This window comes from Xiphias gladius, chromosome 10 (genome assembly GCF_016859285.1).
Source record: "Xiphias gladius isolate SHS-SW01 ecotype Sanya breed wild chromosome 10, ASM1685928v1, whole genome shotgun sequence".
In the NCBI taxonomy this organism is placed as follows: domain Eukaryota; kingdom Metazoa; phylum Chordata; class Actinopteri; order Istiophoriformes; family Xiphiidae; genus Xiphias; species Xiphias gladius.
In genome coordinates this window covers 6949282-6976635 of record NC_053409.1, presented here as the reverse complement: position 1 = coordinate 6976635, position 27354 = coordinate 6949282, and the positions used below count along the sequence as shown (strand labels likewise).

General features: G+C 40.8%; 2 protein-coding genes across 9 annotated transcripts in view; one reads left to right on the top strand and one right to left on the bottom strand.

Moving 5' to 3' along the window:
• Positions 1-1444: 1444 nt before the first annotated feature.
• Positions 1445-8254, bottom strand: brms1la (BRMS1 like transcriptional repressor a). 3 transcript variants are annotated; one of them, XM_040137964.1, is made up of 9 exons: positions 8001-8254; positions 6476-6634; positions 5522-5612; positions 5290-5417; positions 5107-5186; positions 4791-4887; positions 4524-4613; positions 4288-4352; positions 1445-4192 (listed from the first exon to the last, which is right to left on the bottom strand). In XM_040137964.1, exons 2-9 carry the CDS (start codon positions 6612-6614, stop codon positions 4094-4096), a joined length of 789 nt encoding a protein of 262 aa, XP_039993898.1. In that variant the 5' UTR covers positions 6615-6634; positions 8001-8254; the 3' UTR covers positions 1445-4093. The 3 variants fall into 3 exon arrangements, with proteins under 3 accessions (XP_039993898.1, XP_039993897.1, XP_039993896.1); XM_040137963.1 differs by lacking the exon at positions 8001-8254 and adding an exon at positions 7762-7903 and having other exon boundaries at positions 6476-6642; XM_040137962.1 differs by lacking the exon at positions 8001-8254 and adding an exon at positions 7762-7903.
• ralgapa1 (Ral GTPase activating protein catalytic subunit alpha 1) overlaps positions 8032-27354 on the top strand; it is a 73933-nt gene continuing 54610 nt past the window's right edge. For 3 of the 6 annotated variants that reach the window (XM_040137957.1, XM_040137958.1, XM_040137959.1), the window contains exons 1-18: positions 8032-8670; positions 11845-11955; positions 12080-12129; positions 13248-13305; positions 13738-13781; positions 13995-14172; positions 14470-14585; positions 15040-15178; positions 15315-15523; positions 15833-16156; positions 16459-16638; positions 16961-17032; positions 17195-17343; positions 17506-17629; positions 17785-17931; positions 18353-18443; positions 20019-20183; positions 24068-24271. In XM_040137957.1, the coding sequence (XP_039993891.1) occupies positions 8565-8670; positions 11845-11955; positions 12080-12129; positions 13248-13305; positions 13738-13781; positions 13995-14172; positions 14470-14585; positions 15040-15178; positions 15315-15523; positions 15833-16156; positions 16459-16638; positions 16961-17032; positions 17195-17343; positions 17506-17629; positions 17785-17931; positions 18353-18443; positions 20019-20183; positions 24068-24271 (2467 nt within the window). In that variant the 5' untranslated portion in view covers positions 8032-8564. Of the gene's footprint in view, positions 8671-11844; positions 11956-12079; positions 12130-13247; positions 13306-13737; positions 13782-13994; positions 14173-14469; positions 14586-15039; positions 15179-15314; positions 15524-15832; positions 16157-16458; positions 16639-16960; positions 17033-17194; positions 17344-17505; positions 17630-17784; positions 17932-18352; positions 18444-20018; positions 20184-22040; positions 22188-24067; positions 25922-27354 lie in introns of all 6 variants that reach the window. The other 3 variants (XM_040137961.1, XM_040137956.1, XM_040137955.1) reach the window with 3 other exon arrangements.

The following is a 27354-nucleotide window of genomic DNA, read 5'->3' as shown; positions in this document are numbered from 1 at the left end:
TTGTACATTTGGGCTCACTGGCATTGCTTTTTCTGGGATTCTTGTATAGAACAGAGCCATTGTTGACGTTATTGTACCTGTGCTTTTCCTATTGTAACAAGCCAAAATGTCTGCTGTGAGAAAGCTCTATTAACCCCTCTGCTTCACCAGGTTTTCTTTTTTATGTCCTTTTTTCCTCTGTGACCTCTTTGTATTTGCAGGGGTTTGGCCTTTAGACAAGGAGTTTTGAGTAAAATGAGACACACCTGGGCTTAGTGTTTTCTCATACATAGTACACCCACTTATAACTCTCTTGTACAATTTCCTGATGTGGGCTAGAATTCTCCAAATTATTCCTCAGAAGTCAAATAAGGCCATTAGTCCAACCGATGATTGTAGTTTCCACTGGTTGGTAAATCAAAACTGAATTTCACTTGCTTTCCAATGGACTTTACAGGGTTTTGCCTTCATCATCAAAGCTATTATTTGAAAGCGCTTTTGATCTTGTTACCATGACTTACATTTGGATCTGGCTTCAAATAAAGTAGCTTATAATAGCTTCTAATTGTGTTTTGTCTCTAGAGGAGGAAATGGTAGTAAAATGAGATGCTGTTACATAACTGACCGTGCAAATTAATTTAGAGAGAAATTTGGAAGAAGTTTTCTACGACTGTAACTAATCCAGCAGTTTTCTTAATAAAACTTGTAATAAAATCATATATTTACAAACCAGTGTTTGTTAGGGTCATCGTAGTTTTGAACAGGCTGATAAATTGTTTTGAAACTGTTTTATATGAAGAGTTAAGGGATTTACCCCAGACTAAACTCAAGAACTTGATTTTTCAGTTACATTAAGAATTTTCCACAAAGATGAAGTGATTAATTGTAGGCCACCCCTTTGGTTTCTGCACCTATCATCGCCTACAGCAACCATTTCTCGGTTTTAGTAAGGACAGTGGAAAAGGCAGTGCTTCCTACAACCTCGAGTGCACTATTGGAGATGTGTCATTACATCATTTATCACTGGCAGGTAATTTTATATGCTTCCCACGCACCCTGTAGTCAGTGTTGTGTTGTGTTGTTATCCACAGATGTGGATGATGTACAGTGTGTTCCACTAAAGGAGGATATGCTCTGCAATGAGATCAACAGCCATTTATACTCTGGTGTAATTCCTCTCAGATTCAGGAAGGATTGGCATCCTTATTAGGTCCTGCATCAGCAACCTCCTCCTTTTTATTTATTGTCTTCTGGCCCTGGAAAGGAATCTGAAAACTCTTGATATGGAAAGCTGCTAAATATTTCATTCTTATTAGAGATGTACCAATCATTTGATAAGAGCCGGGGCTGAAAATACGGAGGCTTTACTACGGAGGTATACATCAATATACTCCTTGCTGTCAGTGTGTTGACTGCTACAAATAATGTAAACACAGACACCACAAAGTAATTATAAAACGTTTAATTGTAAAACCCATCCGCATCATTAACAAAGAAGACACAAATGTACCCGACAGATTGCTTAACATAAACGGTCGAAAAATATCAGTTTTGTATTTCACATCCCCACCACCTTAAACTCCAAAACCCACAGCTTATAAAAATCGGTACTATTAAATGGCAGTTTGTTTGTCATCCTGTATGAACAATAGGTTATCTCTGAAGATTCAGGGGAGCGGTTTGGTTCATTCCCCCTCTATACAATTAGCCATCATCGCTGCAGGCTTTTAAAAGGTCCTGACAGACCTGCACGAATCACAGCCATATTAACCAGTAATGCACTGGAATTATAAAAGAAAAGAAAAAAAGAAAAATCAATTCTTGTAAGGAAGGTCACAATGGTGGAAGCATTTAGAGGTTCATGAGTAGTGAATGAGTATTTTTTACAAGTGCACGACAGAGAGAGAGAAAGAGAGAAGAGGTAGATACAACAAGCAGAGAACGTTTACAATAATACCTGGTGAGTAACAACTTTGGACGGATACCTTGGTATTTGACTTGGTATTTTACCCTAACCCTTTGCATATGTTGATTGTGTAACATGTAGCCTTCAGTTAAAATCTTTTTGTTAACCTGCTTAGCATGTCATTGCATTACTGACACATTGCAATTGCAATCAATGATGCAGTGGTTAATAAAAAAAGATGAGAATTATACATTAACAAATTTATGGGATTTTTATGAAAGGGCAAAAAAGATGCCCAGGTATCCTATTAACACTTCATATGGTTTTGCCCTAAGATCTATTGAAATCACATCTTTTTTTGCAACATTTTTGCCACTACCCACTGAATTACCAGCCGAGGTGGTGTTTGACTGGTTAGAAAAGGGCACGTTAAAGCTTAAAATGAGCGCCCAGTAGAAATCTAATATCTCCATGGATTTGAGCTTTAGACAGGCAGATCTAAATATTATTGTTTCTGAATGTGTTGACGTAACTCTGTCTGGGTCTCTATGCTGACACAATCTTGAAATATTTATTTCCCTATATTTCATTTTAATTACTGCTATCCGATTTTTTCTCAGCAACCAAACTGTAACTCCTGGAAATGCGAGCTGTACCACTAAAACAAAAGAGCATGACGACGAAATTTAACTGAACTCAAATTCAGATATAGGCACTGATGAGTACTGGATGCTCTCTGAAACAACAAAAGACTGTACAAACTGTCATATGATCACCTAATTATTCAAAACATCATAACAAAGTGTAATTATTAGTATCATACAATACTTTTAAACTGATCCACAAAAAAAAAAAATACAAAATTTGAAAATATTTTATGGAACAATGGACAAGGTTCATATATGAACTAGTATTTCCCCATATGTCATTGGAAGCTTCGTTTAAGGTTAAAAATCTCAGTGCTTACAATTACACCCAATGATGTGGAGCCTGTGATCTTGTCAATGAGCGCATAATGATTGTGACTTCCTGCTTTGAATACTCCAAGGAGGAAAAGCTTCTGAATGCTCCAGTATTGCCAAATAAAACTCACATTTAAATGTTTGCAAAGGCTCTTGAACTGCGAGTGATTGCAATGTTCAGACGATTGGGAAAACAATCCATGTGACTCGAGGCCTGTTTAACGGCGTCCATGTCAGATGACGGAGCTTGCTAGGTCTAAGAAGCATTAAAAACAAACAAACAAACAAACAAACAAAACAGTCACATGCGCTCGGGGTGGTAACTAGGTTGTACAAAAATGTCCCTTAATGTGTAAACACATTAGCACCCTTAACAACTGGTAGGTTAAAAAAAATGTATTGTAGGTGGACCCAAGTGGATGGATCTGTTCGATATGTAAACAAGGACTGAAAACCATTTGCCCCTGATCATTTCAAAGATTTCAATCCAAAATGTGACACATACTTTGAAGAAAAACAGTTGTGATCTAATGCTTGGAGGTCAGAGGAAAAACACTGTCTGAAATGATGTAGTATACATGTACATGTGCATGATTTAAGGACTACTGAAATCATGTTCTAATTTCATACCAGGAGTTATTTTGGCACATTTTGTGTGCCACTAGGAGTATCAGCCTTCTATTTAAATTCAAGGCATTAGTCAATAAAACCCAGATTTTGTTAGTTTTAGTGTCCAGTGATACTTAAAGGTTGCTTCAGTGGTTTTTACAAGCTGAAAACACAAATCCTTTAAAAAACTGTATAGACTGAATTCTGGGTATCACATTTTTCCTTAATGGTTTATATGGTATATTATATTTGGAATTAAACTCTTCATTTGCTTATAACTGTCTGTTAATAGGGAAACCCTCTCTTACCTATCCACTCGCTCCACTGAGGGAACAGAAACTGGAACAGACCAAAAAAAAAAAAAAAAATTTTTTTAATTAAAATCGATAGCCCAATTCTGAGTGGAAGTACTGGTAACTGACATGTCAGTAGAAAAAACTGTTTTTCCCGTTTGTCCTTTACGGGGAATCAAACCTATGAGTCCCTCTTGCCCGTTTCGTGTGCCTGTTGGCACGAGAGGCAGCTTACCGACTGGTGTCGCTGTTAGCTGAGCAGTGTAGTGGATTGTGGGGAGATTCAGACAAATGTTCCACTGTGTGCGTTTCCTAAAGTGTGACTGTATGTGCGCGTGAGCGCCTCAGCAGTTTAGTATGGGTCTGTTTCTATCTGGTCTGAATGGGAACACGGAGCTGTCAGAGTCGGCCTTCCCTCTGTGGGGACCCAGCGTAGCCACAGCCTGGAAAACAGCACACACGTACTTGGTTGTTAAAACATGCCACCTGGGGACAAGGACACACTTCTGCATATTAACATACACACTTGCGCACACACCTTTCTGATGGCTGTCCAATCCTCCAGGATGTCCAAGTCAGGTAGCATATAGACAATATATGGGCGTGGACAGGGTTAAGGACATTTAAATAGGGAGCACGAATTAATTAAAATTTGAAATAAAAGGACACATCTAGATACTAGTATTTGGGATTTTTTAAAAGCATTAAAAGTAGAAATGCTAAGTAGCAGTATCAATGTGAACAGTAATAGAGGTATTAGCAGTAGAGGGATATCAGACACCACTGATGGTCTTCTCCTCTTCTTGTCTGGACTTAAAGCATCTCTCCTCTTCTTCCTTCCTGACAACTCATCATTCCACAGCTCTGATAGAAAGACGCAGACAAGGGCAGACAAAAAGATTAAAAATTTTCGTGAATGCACTGAATGTAATATACTGTGCTGGATGCATGTAGTGTCTTCTTATCATGGTAATTAAAACATGTTGTGTTTATGTGCATGGAAAAAAACACACTGTAATGACTGTGTTCTGTGTGCATTACCTGATGAAATATCTATGCTGTGTCTGTCCTCCTCCAGTCTTCTGATTTTCTCCTCCAGTTCACTCTGTACTGTATCAAACAGCAGCAGCTTCTCACTCTGCACACACAGAAAAACCACATGTAAAACACACAGATCAAACACAAATATTCACCCAAATGCATACATTTACATAGTTTAAATAACACTCAAATAAATTAAAATTGAATTTAAAAATATCAATGGCTCCTAGAGCCAAAAACAATAGAGAAACTGGATTGGCTTAAAAATACTTTTTTGTAAAGCAGGAGGTAATTAAAGTAAGGGAGTGTGCCCAACCTCCCAGTGCTGGCATGCGGCCTGGATCTCACACTGATACTTGTTCTTCACAGACTCCAGACACAACTCTCTGTAGATTCCTGATAAAGACGGGGAGAAAGACATAAAGTCAGAGTGATTAAGGACACCAGAGCGTGTATGACTTTCTAAGTTTATGTGTGTGTGTATGTGTGTTAAAGTTACCTGCCACTTTGGTGCGGACCTGCATGTTCTCCAACAGTACTGCCAGAGGCTCCAGATATTCTGCAGCCCGACCGGCCTCCACCTCTGCCAGCTTGCTGTTCACTTGACTGAGACGCTCCCGATACAGCCTGCACACAAACACAGATAGAAATAATAGTACAACTCATTTATTCATGAAATTTTTTAAAACTTCAAATTTTAACTCTACAAAAAAAATCAATGTCAGTCTTACTTGTCTTTGAGATCAGTGAACTGTTTCTCCAGGTTCGACATTTCATCCAGACACTCCATCCTCCTTCGCTCACAGTCCTCCTCATCCATTTCTGGAACAGCATCAAGTAATTGACACATACACCTCTAGGTTAGGTATTATGAGACCGAGTTGTGATGGAAGAATGAAGAAGCTCAGGAGCTGATATGGAAGCAAAACCTGGCATACATATTTCGGCTCATTAAAGGTTTCCCTTTGCACACACTGTGTATATACCACACTAGCAATCCTTTTGTTCATTCAGCTGTGCAAGCCTTTCTGTTTCCACTCCAACATATAGCACTATTCATATAAAATACAGCTGATCCACACATTTTGCACATCACAACAGTTCAATATCTTCTTTTTTTTTTTTTTTTTTTTTTAAAACATTCACAGTCCAACATGTCCAAAACATACAAAATATCTGTTGGCTTGACCTTAATAATTACAAAGCTATCCCCAAACTGCCCTTGCCCAAAGTCCCACCATAAACCATTTAATTGCAACTGTTATCTTTAATGAATTCCAAAGAGCTGTCCCCCACTTTATGGTTTATATCTTAAAATGAATGGGTTTTAGCAGATATACATCCTTTGCTTTGAAATAGCCTGACAGAGGAACAGCTCTCTAGTAGAGTCTATGTCACCTTCCATTCAACGCGAAAATCTTTCGGTTTTAATTGTTGTCGCTCCGGTTGTGGTATATATAATTCTCGGTTAATGTCATTGTATTTTGACACTGCTCTGTTTTTAAAACTTTCACGTTTTCTTTCTCTCATTTTTTCCACCCATTGCATGAATGCATCAAATTTCCATTCAAACCATTAACAACAAAATAATTTCAATCACTCAAATAACTCAAATAATGCTTCTCTTTTAGGCATCCATTCATATCATTGGAATAGGAATGCTGCTACAGTTCAGAGTTTCTCACCTGAGCTGTCTCCATCCTCAGAGACAGAGGAGGTGTCAGAATCCTCCTCCTCTGAGCTGGACGCCTCCTGCTCTTGCTCTTCTACCTCCATCTCCTCTGCTGTACTCTCCTTCTTCTCCCGGTCACGGTGCACCGGCATGGCAGCAAATCAACTTCAGGCTGGTAGTGTTGGATTGAGAGGCAATGTCAGGCTTATGTGGCAGTTTTACCCAGAACAGATCCAGCTTTACACTTGTTACTTGACTCCATTAGTTTAGATTTAGGCTTATAGACAGTGAAAAGCGGTAAGATTTTAAAGCATGTCCACACTTTACACCCACTAGGACTCATTACTAGTTCTGCTTGAACATCAGACGGGCTTGTCAGAGCGCATAACGCATCAGCCTATGATTACTGATGTTTTCGCTTCTACATGATGCTTAATTATAGCTAAATGGGTGTGTAATAGTTAAGAAGTGACTTAACAGAACTGCCATTCCACACTTGGAATGAGACACACGATTACATGTCTGAACATGAAAGGCAAATTACTTTTTGGTTGTAACTATCGTTCCACTGGTGCATTTTTGTCATATGGACATGACCACGGAAATTACTTAACAGTTCAAAGTAATTACAAACAATTACCAATTACTTTGTTTATGAAGAGATTGTTTTTGTTTCTTTCACCTGATTACATAATTTCTGAAAAATCATCTTAGGGTTGTAGGTTGACTGCAGTAACAAACAATAAAGAAAAAACATCGTTCAAGTATCAGTTCATTGCTTTCTTTTGTTAAGCAGCTGACTCAGGGGATATATCTACAATACTGTTTTTTCCTCCATTTGACAGTGTAACATTCCCATTGATATTTAACGAATGCAGGTAGTGATGCGGGGTATCCACCTAAATTCTGCTTGTAGTGAACGATGTTTTATGCACATTTTGTCTTAATTGAGTTATATTTTTATGGTGGATCAATTTGGAAAATTCTTCTCCTGTGGAAAATACTGTTACGTCAATAAACATCCCTGAAAACAATGGACTCCTATTGGTAGAAAGGTTTATATTGTTGCTTGAGATTAGATATATTAGTAAAAAGCAAAGCAAGTTCAACTGACTAGGGGATCTAGCTGTTTGCCTTTTTAATCGTTTAACTAAACAAGACAAATAAACATTGCCAAACAACAACACGTCAAATTAGCAATATGTTAGCAAGTCAGTATAGTTAGCAAGTAGGTAGCAAGCAGGATTTGTTATGAAAGAAAACATTAACAACAAAGCTTCAAAGTAAATCATAACTCACAAGATGGGAAGGTGCTAGACGTTTGTAAAAATACTTAGATAAAATAAATATCAGAGAAAATACGCTTAAACGTATTTTCCCCCCCTCGGTTACAATTTCACTCGCGTCCCAGCTAAGCTAAAAACAAATCTCAGTAGGGCGCTCTTATTTGTAGAGGGAACTGTAGTTTTCTATATCAGTAACATTCAAGCCATTAAAGGTCTACCCACAAACCGTAAAATACGTTACCCATGATTCACCACTTTAGCTTGAAGCGGAGAGTTAGAGCAGAATTGTCAAAAGGCGATTAAAACTTTAACTACAGTAAAACTGGAAACGCCGCTTGTGTCAGGTGTTAATGCGGGTTCATAGCATACGTATATGATATACTTCAAACTGGATAACCAAAGATTGTATTTTGTTTAGCTACATTGGCGTTGAATTTCTCTGGTATCCATTATTTTGTTTTCCCTCCTCCGCCATGATGTTTTCTAAGTGAACAGCGGAGCTTACCAACCAGCCAGTTTAGCCTTCAGGCTGTTGTGGAAGGGAGGCGCAATGGATGGATGCTTTGCCCCGCTACGTTTCACATATTTGTCTTACTCTAAACGGAATGTGTCCTCTCCGACAAAATATACCCCTTGATATACTCCGCGCCATTGCGGAGGACAGCTAATTCTTAGCGCAACGTCAATAAATTATCCAGGAGTGTCGGCGTTTCGTTATAGTTTGAAGATTATCGCTATCTGGGGCTGTGTAAGTGGCTACACAGCTAGCTCCTCCTCACTGTCTACCATCGCATTCTTGTGTCTCCTGCCTCAGGAATGTTCTCCAAAAAGCCTCATGGGGACGTTAAAAAATCAACACAGAAAGTGTTGGACCCAAAGAAGGACGTATTGACGAGGCTCAAACATCTTAGAATTGTCATTGGTAAGTTAAAAATCCTTCTTAAGCAGCTAAGAGGTTAGCCTCTACGTGCCAGTCTGTGCATACAGGGAATGCTACACCAAACTCCTCCTTGAAATCACGGAATTCAAAGTTGCCTTGTATGTAAACACAGACACGGGGTTTTTATGACCAACCTTAAGAACATTTCCGATTTTTTAGTATCCATTCATCGATTCGGCATCTCACCTGTAGTCCAATGTAAAATCATTTTACCAATTGTAAATTTTCTGTTCATCTTTAACATTATTGCCCTTTTCCCCTCGAAATGATTATGATGGGCAGGTATAAGTCTATTATATGCAGGCTAAAAGTGAAAGATGTTCGTGTTAGAAGAACATTTAAACACGTGCTTTATGTTGCGTGTAAGTGACAGTCAGATTTTTGAATGGAGTTTGACTTAGGGTCTCTGCATAGAGGAGAATCGAGTGTGTACGTAGCTGACGGCATAAAAATGTAGGCACAGTGATGCTACACGGTGTTAGTCGGGCTGTTGTGATTTCTCCAGGAGTGTGCATCAATGCCGGACAAAGACTTTGTGCATTAGAAATCCCGAGTGGTTTCTTTTTTTTGTGTGTGTGTTACAACACAACACCAAGTACACTGTTTTGAATGTGTGGGAAGAATAGGGAGGATGAATACGAGTCGGAATAAGTGATGGATGCGTGAGTGCGCCTGTGTATATCTTTCACTGTCAAACACTTGCTCTCACACATGTACACACCCACAGACAGACACACACACACACACACACACACACACACACACACACACACACACACACACACACACACACATACCGACCTGAGAGAGAAACAGCCTCTATTATTTCCTCTCCATGTCCAGTACAGTAGCTCAACTTCCTGTTTCTATTGTATGAGCTACTGGGCTCTCTCTGTGTGTGTGTGTGTGTGTGTGTGTGTGTGTGTGTGTGTGTGAGAGAGAGAGAAAAGGGGTGTGCCCCCTTCTCTGTGCTCTATGGGGAGCACAAGACCTTGATAACAATCACAGACGTGCACACGCAAACACGATTGCAGCAACATTGTTCGAGAGGAAATATTCAGACAGCTGAACAATAGCTAACCACACAGTTTTAATGATTATGGTACAAGCCCACCACTTGCATATGGGCACTGTTAGTTGTAGCACTAATAAGAATTGATCATTTTAGCAATGCCAATTTAGAGATACCTCACAGCAAGAATTACTTGTCCATGTTGTTGGTTATTGCTTATGTAGACATCATTCTCATGAAAACAGTTGTCTTGACCCTAAAACAGGACCCTCCACTGAAAAATGTTTACCTTTGCCATAGTAGGAAACAGAGTGAGCACTAAGAGTGTCAGTTAATTTTTTTAAGTTTCGTAATAGAATAGTGTATTCCTGATCTGAAAGAATGATTCAGCAAGAAGTTTTTACAGTGCTTTGTAATCCCTTTGATGCAATCAGGTTCTTAAGTAACTGCTCCCAAACCCTGTTGTTGATGCCAGACCAAAAAAACAAATTCTTTGAGGAACAGGTTTTTACTTAAAATTTGCTGTTTTGTTTTAATGGTATTTTTTCTTACTCAGTGTGTAGTTGTAGTCTGGGTAAAAACTGAAACCAGACCATCATGGAAACATCAGAGTAAAGCAGGTCATTTTATAGATTACTGGTTTACGCTCGTTGACTTTTACGTAGAACGGTAGGTAAACGTACAGTACTGTGCAAAATTTAGGCACTAAATGTAAATTTAAGGATAATTCAAAAATAATGCCCCAAATAGTTTTTGTCAGGTAATTTCATACAAAGTGTGGTAAGCAGAAAAAAACAGAACAACCCAAAATCAAAAAAATGTTTTACATTACCACCCTGTGCCTTTGAAACAGGATCAGTTCTCCTCATTACACTTGTGCACAGTTTTTCAAGGTACTTGGCAGGTAGGTTGTTCCAATCATCTTTGAGAACTTGCCACAGTTCCTCTGTGGATTTAGGCTGTCTCAGTGTCTTCTGTCTCTTCATGTAATCTCAGACCAAGAATCTAAACATCTAAAGTGCCTAAAACTTTTGCACAGTATTGTATCTTTAGTCATCATGGATTACCTCAGTTTAGACACATGAGGTCTAAACTGAGTTAGCACTATTATCCAACATTGCATTGTCCATGCATGTGAAGAGTATTTTGCCATGGGTTTTTGTAGAAAAATAATTTCTATACAGGAGATGGCAATCAGATGGTGACAAATGTTGTATTAAAAAATGTTAAAGATAGAAACCTACTCAGCAAGGCAACTGACACCTTACAAGGACAACCACTATGCCACAGAAGACAGACCGCTTGTGTGTGTGTGTGTGTGTGTGTGTGTGTGTGTGTGTGTGTGTGTGTGTGTGTGTGTGTGTGTGTGTGTGTGTGTGTGTGTGTGTGTGTGTGTGTGTGTGTGTGTGTGTGGCAGAGTTCAGCTTTCAGATTTCATATAAACAAAACCAGAGACTATCACCAGAGGCTCTGTTCAGTGTGTGTACCTGTGCACATGCTTGTGCGTGTCAGTGTGAAGCCTTAAGTCCTACATGCTCATTCTCAGTTTGAGCATGTTTTTTATCTAGGAGTCTGAGTCAGTGTGTATCCTTCCAAATGACAGCCAGTGGTGTTGAGGCAGAGATTCAGTCCAGAGCACATCAAGGTTAAGTTCCAATCTTTTAGAAGAGTATATATCTTAACCTGGGGCTGAGACCCAGACTGGACTGCAAATCTTTTGTACTGTGACTTAACATGACAAAGGTGTATTTAGAGAACCCAGATGCTGCGGTGAGGTTATATTACTCAAATGTACTTCCTATGATGAAAAGTCAGAAACGTGTGGTCTTCACAACACAGCTTTTTCTCCTTATTATAGATGTGTTTAGACATGTGGGTGTTGAGATGGGAAGCACTTGTGATGTTTTGTATATATAGTGGTGGAACTGGTAAAGTAGATGTCTGAGTTTTATCAACAATTCAGGTGAAGGATGAAAATGGGGACAGACTTGGAATCAGATTAAGTATTGAGCATTTTTCAGCACTTGGGAAGTTTAAATTTCTGATATAATCAAGGACAAGTTTGTGGACAGTTTTGACCTTGATGTTCTTCTCCTGAGTCTGTGTACGTTAGTTAATTCTTTATCCCCCCTCTCATTTTCCAGAAAATGCAGAGCCTGCGGAGCTGAAACAGTTCTTTGACCTGAACTACTCCCATATCTACTATGTCTTCTTTGAAAACTTTGTCACCATCGAGGTCAGCCTCAAGCAAAAAGGTACGTTTCACTGATTGTCAAAGTCAAGAACAAAGCACTGTAGGCTAGGTATACATGAAGCAATAAATCCATGCTATCAAAGCTTTAGTATTATATTTTCTTCAAGCTAGTCTCTGTATTCCAGGTCATAAGTCTCAGAGGGAGGAGCTGGACTCAATCCTCTTCATCTTTGAGGTAATGGAACATTACAAATTTGTCCCCAAAATGGAAGTCTAGAGAAAACTGATGGCTAATGAGTATAATTGTGGAGCTGATGGGCTACAGTAGTGTCCATCTACAGTGTACAATGAATAACAACTTTGTAGTATTATTATGTACAGTAGTATGGAATTGGGACAGGGCTAAAACCTCTCTATCTCATCTAATTGAATATGTGTGATAATTGCTGCACATTACTCCTGGAAACCAGTCACTTACTGTAACATTAAGTTATTTCTTGTAAGGCTTTTGTTGATTGGGAAGTTTGAATTTACATTACAAGTTTTACATTACAAAATGTTTATGTTGATTTTTCACAACTTTCATTCCTACTAAGCTATAGAAGACCTATAGACAAATGTAGATTTTTGAATACTTTAGCTAAATTTACTGGGATTTATCAGTAGGGATGGAATTTGTACTTGTGTTGTTTTCCACCCTCTGAATAAATGCTGGATTCAGTGTGGCTACAGGACAGAGCGCTGACATTAAACTAAATCACTGAAGTGTTTGTGATTCCATGACCTCTAACTTTCTGTAGGTTGCCTTGGTCAGTACCACACCAGCTGGCACTGACCTCAGCCTAAGACCACTGGCATTTTGCAACATGCAGGACTGAGGGGTGGTGCTTAGAGTAGCCACGATAAGATAGCAGAGTGTGTATGAGTGTATTACTGACCTCCATTTGCCCCTCCACACTCCAAAAACTCCTCTTTAAAGTCAGAACAGACCTGGGCAAGGCACGGGACTAATGAGTACTTGGATAAAAGAAGGTGCTTAATATCGGTGTGAGTTGAAATTAGGGCTATACAATAAAGAATTTATAGAATTGCTGATTACTTAAGAATGTCATACTGACATAAATCTATTGTATAACAGTTTTTTTTTTAATCGGTAATTGTTATCAAAATAAATGGGACAGAGTATCTTGATAAAACAGCAGTTTTTAAGTTATCATCTATTCCTAGTTGAAAGGCCAAATATATAAAACTCACTGATAACACATTGTCTTATAAGTCTTACAGCAAAAATGTTGTAACTAACAATAATTATTTTCTCATTATTTTAATCTCTTTTTTTTTTCTTTCCATCAGAAAATCCTCCAGCTCCTGCCAGAGAGGATCCAGAGCCGATGGCAGTTCCACAGCATAGGTGACTCACACAAAACCACACTCAACCAATGCCTTGCTTGAAACATGTTACAGTTGATCTTGTACATGTGTACAGCAGATCAGATCATGCCAGAAAACTATGTGTTGTTGAATCAGGTTTAACCACTCTTGAAGAGTGTGGTCACTCACATGACAGATTATTTCATGTAATGTGAAGAGACCAACTAGCACCAGAACATAGCAAAGTGAAAAATCCCTTGCTTGATGTTGCTTTGCAGTTGCAGTAGAAATTCAACAATGCATTTCCGTTTTCCTTAAGATGTCTTTACCACAATTTGACATCTTACAGACAAATATCTCTACAGAAAAACGTATAGTAAACTACTAACTTAATCCGAGCTGGCTAACTTCGACTATAGTCACTATGCACCGTAGTTTGAAATGACCAGACTGATCTGTCTTTCTCTCACAGGGCTGATTCTCAAGAAGCTGTTACACACTGGGAACTCCTTAAAGGTACTGCTCTGTTTTGTTAACTGTGTTACCTTTCGGTCACGGCACCCACATCATAACCCTCTGGCCTCCTGAAAGGACCTCGTCATCTTAATTTTTTTTTTTAAGTCTTAATTTAAGAGTCTTAAAAAAAGAGTAAATGCTGCAAGTTACATGTACTAATTTGGTTTCTCTTCATACCTCTTCTCTCATTTTCATCTCTCATCTACATTGTAGATCCGTCGTGAAGGTGTGCGCCTGTTCCTGCTGTGGATGCAGGCATTACAGAGTAATGCAGAACGTGAGCAGCTCTGCATGTTTGCCTGTTTGATTCCTGGCTTCCCAGCTCCACTCTGCCACGGGACCCCACGCACCCTGGAGACACTAATCAACCCACCACTGAGTTTGACAGAGAGTTAGTACAATAAACACACACACACACACACACACACACACACACACACACACACACACACACACACACACACACACACACACACACCTGATAAATGGGCCAACTGTAATTATAAAAAAAATAAATAAATAAAATAAAAAAATCAGCCAGTCACTGTTATGCACTTTTGCCAAGATATGGTATCTTGATTAGCATTTGGTACCCCATTCATTTTTCCACAATTTACACAGAAATTAGACAAATGACAGCAGCAACATTTCACTGTTCATTGAAATATTAATGTTTCTCCCCCTGCAGCTCAGGTGACCCCCGAAGAGATCACTCCACTGGTTCCTCCACAGTCAGGTGACAAGAACCAGGAGGACCTCACTGCCTACTTCCTAGAAGCGCTTCTGAAATACATGGTAAACCAGGTATTATCATTATTTCTTACTAACAAAGCTAACCCAACATAATTACACTGTGTAAAATGTTCTGATGCCTTACTAATGCCACTAATGCTAAACATATGGGTGGTAACCAGTTACTGACAATATCCTGTACAAACTTGATGGTAGATAAAGTATTAATCTAATCCATTACTGGTATCACTAACACCTCAAATACAAGTTTAATCCCTTACTGACACAAACTGGCTTTGTTCTGCTATTTCCTCCTCTTGCTATCACATACACATGCATGCAGTCATGCCCACACATATAACATTCTCCCCCTAAAACAATACTGCTCTTCTCCACTTGATCCTATTTTGTGTGTGCAATACTCTCCTTATAACACATGGTGTGTGTGTGTGTGTGTGTGTGTGTGTGTGTGTGTGTGTGTGTGTGTGTGTGTGTGTGTGTGTGTGTGTGTGTGTGTGTCCACTAGGCCAAGTCTCTAGAGTGGCGTTGTAAAGAGAACCATGAACGTGGCTTTAGCTTCCTCTTTGGTCACTTCAGGAAGTTTTACCTTCCTCACATCTTTCCCAACTTCGCCATGGAAACCAGCCTCTACAACCCCATACTGGGTCAGTACAGTGAAGTCATCAAGAGCTACTAAATGCTGTAAATCTGGAAACCCATTGGAGCAAACTGACTCAACAGAAATGTTATAATATGGAAAACCTACACAACATAAATAAAGATTTTCTTCTTTTCCTGTAGACGTGCCTCCGATGCGTCCTAAGCCTTACTACAGTGTGGTTCGCAGGGAGCAGGATGGTGGTGAAACACTGTACTGCACCAAGGAGAGCTTCCTGCAGGCCCGTGTCATCTTCATACGCTGGCTGGTTTCCTTCTGGCTGGAGCCACGACCCAACACACACACACACATCCCAGGAACAGAGGGAGAGAACGTCCCCAAGAACATACAGGTAATGCACACATACTGTGTTGTTGGTTGGTGTTTTGTTACTCTGTGATTTTCTGAATGAGCTACACTGCTCATGCTATCTGCCCACATATTCTATTCATTCTAAACTCACTTGGAATGTACAAAACATTACTTCCTGATGTTTAGAGGGTTTTTCCTGACAAAGACCTCACTTAGAACAGCGTATGAAAAAGTGGATGAGGGATCTGTCAAAGAGATATAAGTAAAATATAAACAACTGTCCTCTGTTCGTCAAGTTTCTCTTATATTCTTACTTCACTGTATAACCTGTGTAACTCTTGACCTCCAGCGAGCAGCAGCTGGCCTGGCAGCTCGCTCTGCAGGCAGCTCAGACGACAGCGGTGGAAGCGGGATTCGGTCTGACAGCCACCTGGAAAGTAGCGGGGGTTCATCTGGGCCGGGAGGAGGCAGCATGGGGCTATCTGGAGGTCCGGGGATTGGGGGTGAGCCTGAGCAGAGCCACTCCAACACATCTACACTGACTGAGAGGGAACCCAGCTCCTCTTCACTCTGCTCCATGGATGAGGAGCAGCTGACGGACATGGAGGTGGTGAGACGAGTACTGACCAGCTCCAGAACCAATGTAAACTTCATCACAGAGATCTTTAGACAGGTGAGGGAGAAATAACTGTTTTTGACATTATCTCCATTATTCCAGTGTGTCAAACCTTTGACTAGCACTTTAATGCCATGTTATGTCTGCATTTGGAGTGGATCTAGGTGGTATTTTTAATTATTTGATTTTATGTGCAGTTGGTCTAGTCCAACTGCTTTTATGTACCAAGGAACAGAAAAACAGTTGGACTAGAGACAGTGAGTGTGTTCTCATTGAAGTATACTTTACAGTCAAATTCTAATCAATATATGTTGTGAAATTTGACCTGCTAATATTTATTTATCTGTTTTCCAATTTAGGCATTTCTTCTTCCCATGTGTGAGGCAGCAGCGATGCGAAAAGTGGTCCGTGTTTACCAGGAGTGGATCTCCATGGAGGACAAGCCAGTGTTTATGAAGGAGCCAGAAGAGGGCCCTTATCCCACAGCCATAGCCAGCAGTCTGGATTCAGGCTCTCAGCTTGGAGTAAAAGAGGACGAGGTGAGGGCATACCTAAAACAAGTAATGGAAACCATTATTCAAATAAATGATGGGCCATGCAAACAGATGTTTATGTACACACACATATAACTCCTAAATACCCACTTCTTTCAAACTTAATGCTTCTAGTTTGTAACCTACAATTTCTGTTATAATTTTTAAGTCTCAAGCCCAAGCTGAGATAACCCTAATGATATTTTTTCAAATTTTTGAAAGCTCTCTGCAGAACTACAGAAAACATTACACAACTGTCTTCACAGGCCGAGTAGTACTCCAAGTGATGTGTAAACTGAACTTTGCATGTATTTTATTTCCTCTTCAGGGAATTAACAAAGTGACTGACAATGAATTGCTGGAGTACAGTGTTCATGCTGGAGTTCAGACTACACTACAGGTATGGTTCTCATATTGACTTAAAAGTGTCTGTCCTGTCTCACTCACACACAAAAAAGCTTTATTGTTGCAACGTCTTGTTGAAGTCTTTATCTTGTGGAAGAGTCCTTAAAGTGGTTTTTGACCCATTTAACATCCTATATACTTGTCTGCTTGTCTGCAGGTATTTATCACCCACTCCTCCAACGTTTTCCTATTGGAGCCAGCCAACGACATCAAGATCCTCTTAGAGGAGCATGTCGACATGTGCAAGCGAGTCTTGAACATCTACCGCAGCCTTGTCATGCATGAGACCATGGACCAGAAAACATGGTAAAAAGAACCTGAACAAACACCAACAAAAACACAATAAATCATACTTGTCACTGCAAACCGAGAGACACTATAAAACCCATCTAAATGCAATTTACTAGTCTCTTGTCATTATTTAAACAAAGCTCACAAACTAACTTGCATGCTTGTATTTGTTTGTAGGGAGCAGATCTTATTGGTTCTGCTGAGGGTAACGGAGTCAGTGATGAAGAGACCTCCATCCATCATGCCTCATGGCAAGAAGAACAACACATTGTCAGGCAGACTGGCTGGACCTATCTTTCAGGTACATCACTATCACTATATCAAAAGGACTAATATTTTTTTATGAGGACCGAACAGGAAGGAGGATACAGGAGTTTTAGTTTTGATAATTAAAGAGTTGTAATACAACCTTTTTAATATGACGTTCTATCATTTCACCCTCCTCTTTCTGCACAGACACTGATAGTAGCCTGGATTAAGGGGAACTTAAACGTCTACATCAGCAGAGAACTGTGGGACGACCTCCTCTCCGTCCTCTCCTCTCTGACCTGCTGGGAGGAACTGGTCACAGAGTGGTCTCTCACCATGGAAACCCTTACCAAGGTACTGAAAGTTACCATGTTTTTAGCTACATCCAAACATTATATCAAGAACTACGCCCACACTGTGTATGCATATGAATAAGTTAAGTTTATTTAATGTTCTATTATATCATTTTTGATTTCCGCCCATAACAGAAAATTTAAAAGTGGACTTCTAGCTTTTTTAAAGGCAGGCTTCCTTAGCAGGAATTGTTGACTGCTTTGAGTTGGAAATAAAACAAATTATTTTATCAATGATTTTAAGTCAGAGCAAGTCAGCTGAGTTTTTCAGTTTTGTTGCTCACTATAACATCTGCAGTTCACAAACAGTCATTAGAGAAGCATTGGTTAACTTTAATGAAGGAAACAACACTTCTGTTCCTGTTTTCTCACATGCTCTGTTCTTAGTGTGTTGAAGCAGTGTGTATGTCTTTGTTTCATAGGTGTTGGCCAGGAACCTGTACAGTGTTGATCTCAATGAACTGCCTCTGGACAAACTCAGTGAACAAAAACAGAAGAAACATAAAGGAAAAGGTTGGTCAGTCACCACAGACCCTCACAGACCTTGTAAAGATACACATGACTTCCTAACAGAAGGTGTGAAACACAGCCAGCCATTTTTAACATCACATTAACCAGAGCCAAATGCAACTCTTAAAAACAATTAAGATCTGTTTACACAACATCATAATCCTTAGTTGAACATCTAAAGTTCAAATAGTTAAATGTGCAGCGCAGCCCCCCCAGGTTTAACTTTCAAGTTCGTCCTTTGGCTGTCAGCAGTTTCACACAACCCTTCAAAGGTGACCAAAAGGGAATTTTGAACAGTATAAAGCAGAAAGTATTCAGACCCTTTTTGCACACTTTATTGCGTTGTAGATTTCATTTTAAATTGATAAAATTGCCATATTGTCCATTATCTACACTAGTCCACTATTAATTGGACATAGTTTAGAAAGACAAACACCTGTTAATGTAAGGCCCCCCAGTTCACAATGCATGTCAGGACAAAAACCAAGCCATGAAATCCAACAAACTTTATGTGGACCTCAGCAATAAAATTGTGGTGAGATATAGATCAGCAAGGATCACGGCCACTCTTAGAGAGCTTCAGAAGTCCTACGCAGAGATGAGAGAACCTGCCGGAAGGACAACTATCTCCGCATCACTCCAACAATCAGGCCTTTATGGTAGAGTGGCTAGATGGAAACCACTTTGAGAAAAAGGCATATGACAGCCCACTTGATGTTTGCCAAGCAGTATTTAAAGGACTCTGAGAGCATGAGGAAAAAAAATTCTCGGGCCTGATGAGTCACAAATTGAACCCTTTGGGCAGAACTCCAAGTACTATGTCTGGTTAATACCAGGCACTGCTCATCACCTGCCTAATACAATCGCTATAATGAACCGTGGTGGTGGTAGCATCATGTTATGGGGGGCTTCTCAGCGGCAGTGACAGGGAGACTGGTCAGAATTGAAGGAAGGATGAATGCAGTGAGATACAGAGAAGACCTTCAACAAAACCGGCTCCAGAGTACACAAGATCTGAGACTGGGACGGCAGTTCACCTTTCAGCATGGCAGTGTCCCAAAGCCTACAGCCAGGACAACAGTGGAGTGGCTTTGGGACAAGTCTCTGACTGTCCTTGAGTGGCTAGGCCAAAACCCAGGCTTAAACTGCATAGAAAATCTGTGGAGAGACCTGAAGATGGCAGGTCACAGATGCTTCCCATCCAATCTGATGGAGCTTGAGAGGATCTGCCAGGAAGAAATAGATAAACTGCCCGAATCCAGGTGTGCAAAACTTGTAGAGACTTACCCAAGAAGACTCGAATCTGTCATGGCTGCCAAAGGGGCCTCTACAAAGTACTGAATTGAAGGTCTGAATACTCCTGTAAATGAGAGATCTGTGTTTTGTTTTTGTTTTTTTTTTTCTTTTTCCCCAAATTTGACAAAAAAGAGAAATGTGCATGACATCTGTACACTACACCTTTTCTGTACACATCGGCTGTAGTGAGACAGCCGATGTGTACAAAATATCCTTAAGTATCAGTGAATTTTCACTGACAGGACTACATTCCTTCTCAACCTCCCTCCATTCATACACAAGGTATTGGTTCAGAGGGCCAGCGGCAGGTTGTGGATCGTTCCTTCTCTAAAGGCTGGAGCAGAGATCAACCAGGCCAGGCAGCAGCAATGAGACAGCGAAGTGCCACCACTGCTGGCTCACCAGGCATCGAAAAGGCCAGGAGTATTGTCCGCCAGAAGACTGTAGGTCAGTATTCATCTGCTTAGATGTCTCTTCTTCGTGTGAGTGTGAGTGTGAGTGAGTGTGAGTGAGTGTGAGTGAGTGTGAGTGAGTGTGAGTGAGTGTGAGTGAGTGTGAGTGAGTGTGAGTGAGTGTGTGTGAGTGTGTGTGAGTGTGTGTGTGTGAGTGTGTGTGAGTGTGTGTGTGTGGAAAGGCCTTATGTATTTGGCCATGGAAATTAAGCTATTAGTCCTGTTCAGATTCCCAGACACTTTTCTGTGTATCCCGGTAAAAACTGGCTGGCACATGTGTTTATGAGTGTTAAAGGGGAGCTCAACAGGGAAATTAGTGCCCTCTCTTTGCTTAGTGCACTGTATGTGGCTCCTTTTTCTTCTCATGTCAGTTTTACTTGATTTAACACCTCCTCTGCTTTTCTCCTCCTGCCTGCCTGTCTGTCTATCCAACAGGAAGTTGTGGTATATGCTTACTGTCATCCCCTCTTCTCAGTATAATCTTGTTTATGTGAAGCCTTCAACTTTGGCCACTGGTGTGAGAGAAATGGTCACAAGACCAGTGTTCAGCAATAACTGTTCTAGCTTAGAGCAAGGTGACGACAACTTGTGATAAAATCAAATTAGAGGATAAAGTTGGATATTCCGAAGATGCGGTAAGACAATTAAAAACTATGACTGCAATGTAGAATTTGAAATAGTAATATTATTCAGAAGTTATATTGGGTAAAAGTAATAATGCTGTGTTTGTTACCACCCAGCACTCCATATAAAATACACATTTATTTTCTTGAAATACTTAAAGCATGTATCCACGTGGCAAACTGCAAAAACAACCAAAGAAATATATTTTTATTCCCATTTCTCTTTCTTTGAGTAATTTAAATTAATGAGGTTGTACTTCAATTTCCAGTGAAGATACATGGGTAATGATCCATGTAAAATGTAAGGATCAACCAAATAAAAGAATACCGTTGGCAGGGTTTCTGTAGGCCCTAAAAAGTCTTGAAATGTCTAGGTAATATATTTACTAACCCTTAATAAAATGGACCATAAATGAGAAGTTCCTACCTGTACACTACATTTTATGTGTTTAGCACAACACCTCAGTGTTTTTACCGTGAGAAATGAGTCCACTCATGCTAACCAACATTGTTGCAGAGGTGCAACTGTTTTTGCCATTTTTTGTCAGTTGCATGTTCAGTGGCGAATGTATCTAAGTCATAGATTTGGTTGAACTTGGAGACAACCTCATTTTGCAGTTTAACTTTGTATCTGACTAGCATTTAAAAAAAAGAAAAAAAAAAATGTAGCACTCATTTGTATCATAGCATTAAGTGGGGTTTTGAGCTGTACAGAGTGCCAAACTGCCACCAGCCTCTCGCTGTCTCACTGTCTTTCTTCCAGAGCTAACCCTATCTCACTCCTCCTTCACCTTCCTTGTCTATTTCCCTCTCCACCCGCCCTTGAACTCTTTTTTTATGCTGTCCTGTCGCCTGCCTGTCTTTCACAAACTTCTCTTCTTTCTCCCCAAACTGCCCTTCTGTGGCTTATCTCTACATCATAAATACTATCTTTTTTTTTTTTTTTTTTTCACCTATTTCTGTCTCTCGTTGTTTCTTACTATCTTTGCTTAATTTTTTTTTCTCTCTCTCAATCTACTCTCATCATTCTTTTCTGGACTTAATTTTGACGTCATTTTTTTCATTCCTTTTCATTTCCATCCACACCCATATATCCACTTTTTTTCAACTTCACCTCACTTTAACACTGCCTTTCCTTTCCTTCTGCACTTCCTCTGTGCTTTCCTCTGTCTCACGCTGTTCCCCCTTTTCTTCTATTTCTCTTCTATCTGTTCTTCCCACTTCCTCAGCCCTGCGTAGCTGTTCTACGGGGGACTCTCTGCTGTCCTCAGCCTTTATCCGCAGTGCTAAGAGTGCTCCTGCTCTGGCTCCGCCTCTTCCTGTCCTCCTCCACCACCACCACCCTTTACTACCCCCCCTTGCCGACCAGTTGGCAGGTACACACTCTTTGCACTACCTGTCTGCCAGGACACTGTAGTCGTCTAAACGTCTATCAGAAAGTGAAACTTTATGTCTGTCATCTCGTCCATGTCTAATTAAATTTTCTGGCCATCTAATTATCCCTACTGAGGCAATGTTTGCATGTGGTCCATCAGGAATCATACAGCCCTTCCCTTTTTGACCTTTAACTGGGATGATCAGTGTGATTTTGAGAAATGCTTGAACATCAAACATCCATCATTCTCCTGAACCTGTGCAATAATCTGATAAGCATTGCTTGAAATTTTGCATGTGACACATGCGTGATAATAGCATATTGTAGCACCCACTTAAAGGTCCTTTGTTTAATTGTGAAAATAAAGAAAATTTAGTGAATTGTTGAGTTATTTCTCCAAGTTGTCTCTTATCATACCATCAGACATAAGGTGTTAAAAGAGAGATGCTAAGGATCTATGCAACGTGAATAAAAATGAAAAGATGACACCTTTTAACATTAGTTGATGCATTTGAATTTTGCCTAGTGGGAGTATAAAATATTGCCAGGCTGCTACCAAACAGGGACAGCTGTCATTTTGATTTTGTTATACAAATATTTCACTAATGTTGTGATGTAAATTAAAAATTTTAACAGGCAGAGGGAGACAGCCCATGTGTCCTTTTTTTCTGTTGTTTACGTGTCAGCATTGAACTAGGTCTACCTTTATTCCTGACTGCTTGCTTGTTTCTCTGCCTGTTAACCTGCATCTTTTACTTATCCACTTGCCTACAAACATGCATGTCTTTCTGTCATTTTATTAACTCCATATGTATGCACTCTTTTCTGCCTTTTACAAACATTTGTTTCCCTTTTGTTTCTGTTCCCTTCTCATTGATCTCCCTATCACTGATGTCTTGCGAGATATTTAATGCGATGCCATTTATTCATGGGGCCTGTTCTTAAATCGACTTGCTAATGGGGATGATTTTACTGTATAATATCCCCTGCCTGCGTGATTTTACTCAACTATTGTGTTTGGCACTTTTTCTCTGTGTAATTTTTGGAGGTCTTTTCAAGATGATTACAACTCTGTAATTTCTTAAACTGCTAAATAACGTTGGCAAATATGAATGTCATTAAAGAAGAAATTTAAAGGTAGTTTTTAATTTTGCATTAGTCATAAATTTGTCTACTGTCTTAGTGTTAGCTGGTTCAAGTTGATGAAGTTGTAACAACTGTCTCAGCTGCCATGAATGCTATTCTGTCTTGTTAGCTGTATCTACAAAGTGGCATTCATACAGACAGATGCTTTTGCCATCCGGGAGTTTTTTTTAGTTTCTCCTTCTAGGAACTAAGTTGTTTTATACAAAGGCCTGACAACAGACAGACAACAAACTTAGTTCTAAAATCTACATCCCAGATTAATATCTAACGTTGGGGTGTCTGATATGAATCCAGTTTACATATGATCTCAGTCATGACTATAATTTGATTAAGGACCAGAGATTAGATGGCTTTGGCAGCCACAGTGCTTTGAACCTTGAAATACTGTAAATATCAGTGTATATCTTTTTTTAAGGACTGTAATTTGAAAGTCCTATTTGTTTTAAAGTAAAATTGTGTGGAATCTATAATACAAATCTCTTTTGAACCATTTTGTAATCTTGTCTAGCCACTTCAGAAACATGTCGTCATGCTCACAATCATCACAGTAGAATAAAGACCACATCTGAGAATACTTTGTTTTTGTCTCTGTGTTTGTAGGTTTCTATTTAGCCATCTTTTTGGGACTTTTTTCATTTAGAAGTGTGTGTCTGTTTATGCACATTTACATATGTTCATTCCCATTTACCGTCAACTAACCTCACTCCCCTTCCTCCATCTTCCCCCAAATACCAGACCTTGAGGACCCGCCAATCACACTGACATCCCGCACCTCTCGGATGCGTCACTCTTCCCAGAGTGATGAGGCCCCTCCTACCTCCTGTTCTGAGGTGTTCCAGGGCGGGACTTGTGACCTGGATGCCCCGGCCCCTTCCTCCCTAGCAAGGAGCAGCAGTGCCTCTGACATCATGGAGCCTTTCATCGCTGAGCGGGTCAAAGGTGAAGACCCTCAGAGGGATCCCACTTCAATCCCAATTCCCCCCCACCACCACCCCACAACTTCTTCTTTACTTGCAGCCAACAGCCACGCAGCTCAGCCACTTCCACACCCTCTCACCTCCCCCTCTCCCACCCCTTTTACCCTCCCCAATGGTGTTGTTTCCTCTTCCTCAGAGGGACAAGATGATAGTAGTGTTTATAACCAGTTCTGGAACCAGATTGGCTCTCAAAGCAGAGGGTCTAGCTCTGATTGGGTAAGCGACTGGGAGTCTGCCTTCACCTTTTCATCTGAAAAGGAAAACGATGTAGAAGAGGGTGAAATGGGAGCTGGGGCAGAGGAGGATGATTTATTCTCCTATTTCAGGGACTACCTCACTCACAGAGGAGGTGAGAGGAAGGAGGAGACCGAAGAGAGAGAGAGTTCTGGTCATACACTAGAGAACAGTGTTGTTATACCTGCACCGGTGCAAACAGGGTTAGCTGGAACACAAATAGAATCTACAGGACAGGTAGGAGAGGCAAGACAGGTAGTAAGAGAGGACAGACAGGTAAGTAAATCAGTGAGACACAGTAGTGTGGATTCAACTGAAGAGAATGAGCCAGAGCAGCGGAGCATCTATGAGTGCCTGGAGTTGCAGTGTCAGTGGCCGTCACCCAATGCTAGGGGAATTTCTAGTTTAGAAAGAAACACTGGAGAGAGAAGGGGAGGAGGAAATACAGGAAGGACAGCAGGATGGGAAGGGAAATGTGAAGTTAGGAGGGAAATAGAAGACAAAAAACAGGATGATAAAGAAGCAGCAGGAAGTGAGAGGTCCAGTTTAATTAGACACGATACTAACACAGTAGAATCTAGCCTTGAATCAAATCAAACTCCGGATCCAACTAAGGCCAAGGTGTCCCGTAGTAGCACCAAGAGGCACCATTCTGGGGGTGTTCATGTCAGCTTCCGGCCTTCGACTGAGTCTGTCCACTTCCACAACCCCCTTGAGAGTAAAGAGGCTCACTGGAAAGCCAGGCTGCGTCGCCTCAGTCACTTTCACACACACAGCCACTCAGCTGGGGAAAGACCAGGGACCGGAGTTGGGGCGGGGTCAGGGGGCAAGCTGGGAGCAGGGGTTGCAGGTAAGTTTGGCTCTGTGGCCGGGATTAGCCATAGAACAGGGGCACATGAGAAATTCGCCTCTGGGACCGTTACGGATAACAGCAGGGCAGGGGGCACAGCAGGCGCTGGAAGTCTGGAAAGCAGGCCCGGGAGTGGAGGGGACAAGGACAAACATACTGGATCCTGTGTGGGATCCAGTCTGGGCTCTCAGGGTCACTCAGAGGTATTATCGAGCTGTTCGGGTTCCTCAGGCGTGTCGTCAGGGGTGCGTGGCCGCTTGGGACGTTCAGCCTTGCGATCTCGAGCCTCCCGCTCACGCTCCCAGGAGCCAGGCAGCACTGCCTCACGTCACCACCAGGGGGCCCTTCTTGGTGGTGTCTATAAGACTGTGGTTCACGCTCTGTCCTCGAAGCCCCGGCCCAGAGGTCAGGGGTCATCGCAAGGCTCGTCGCCACAGCGGCAGGGCCGGGCTGCCATGGGTGACGCATCGCTAAGAGACCTCTACTCCCATGTGCTCGGCTACTTTGGAAGAAAGACGACCACGCCAGGTGAGGATTGCAACGAACGAAGCCCTCATAAAGGACACAGCAGATAAAACAACAACTGTGGAGAGACAAATACTCACAAAACACAAACATCAACAACTCTCTTTTCCTTTTTGGCTGTTTTTAACTGGTTTGTTATGATGGAATGATTTTTTTTTTTTTTTTTTTTGGCTGACACTCATCATCTTGCTGCTGGACTGAAATTCAACTCCCTGTTGATGTGTTTCCTCTTGAACGTAGCCCCTCCTCCAGCCTGCCTCCTGTCAAGGACCCCCCCTCCTCCCATGCCTTCCCACTTGTTCCTCTACCTGAGAAGCCCCTCCCTCCTTCTCCTGTCTTCTTTCTTCTAAGGGTTTTGGGATTTTAACCTCTTCTCCCCCTTTCCCCCTTCTCCACCTCCTCCCTTCTTCCCTCAATGTTGCATGCAGCCTCCTCGTGCCTCCTTCGCCTCCTCCCCGGACTCTGGCCCCTCTTCAGCTGTGCAGAAAGAAACAACAGTCCACAGAAAAACATAAGTGACTGTGGAAAAGATAAAAGCACCAATAAAAAAAACAGACAGCTATAGATAATACACCGAAGAAAGGCCCCAAATGTTATTTCCCATCTTCAGAGCCTCGTTACACTTAGATTTACATGTGTAGATACAAAAGTTGGGTTCATAAAGGAAAATCAGTGAATTGAATTATTATTTTAGAAGACCCAACACTCATTTATATGTATTCCAAACATATTGCTGTAGTTCATTCTCAGTCCACTAGAATGCAGCATAAGACTTAATGTGAACATGGCCATCTTTATAATAGTGGTATACATATAGAATTTGAATGGATGAGAAAAGGTATGCACATTCAAATCAACAATCTGGAATGGTTATTTGCCTTGTACACTGCCACAGGATAATATCAAGATGATTGGTAAACTGCACATTTCAATCAGCAGGTCGAATACCCTTTTTCTATTCATTCTAATTCTCGGGTTGGAAGATTGCAGAACTGAGGTTAAATCATTCTGTCTTGAGGATCACATGCGTGATATGAGCGCAGTGATTCATCACCTGAATCTGTCTTGATGTGGAGTTACTGTTGCGTAGCCACATTTTTTCTTTTCTTTCTTTATTCAGGTTTTTTGCTTCCCAACTGGTGCCAAATGGTACCTACCAGTCATTTGTATATCTGTTTGGTTTTTCTACCGTTGTGCCAGATGGTGGTGTAGTGTGCCTTGCTGCACCACCTTATACTGTATTTGCATCTTCAAAATATCGCTTGTTTTTGCTGAACTGCGATTAAGTGTGAGGGCCTCCACCCTAAACTGAGCTGCGCTGACATTACTGATTGGCTAAGCTTTCTGTAGTTTTGTAGCTACTCATTAACACAAGAGTTGCCTGTCAGTTCTTTAATCTGCTCTGCTGCACAACACTGTCAGAGCTGTAGCATAGT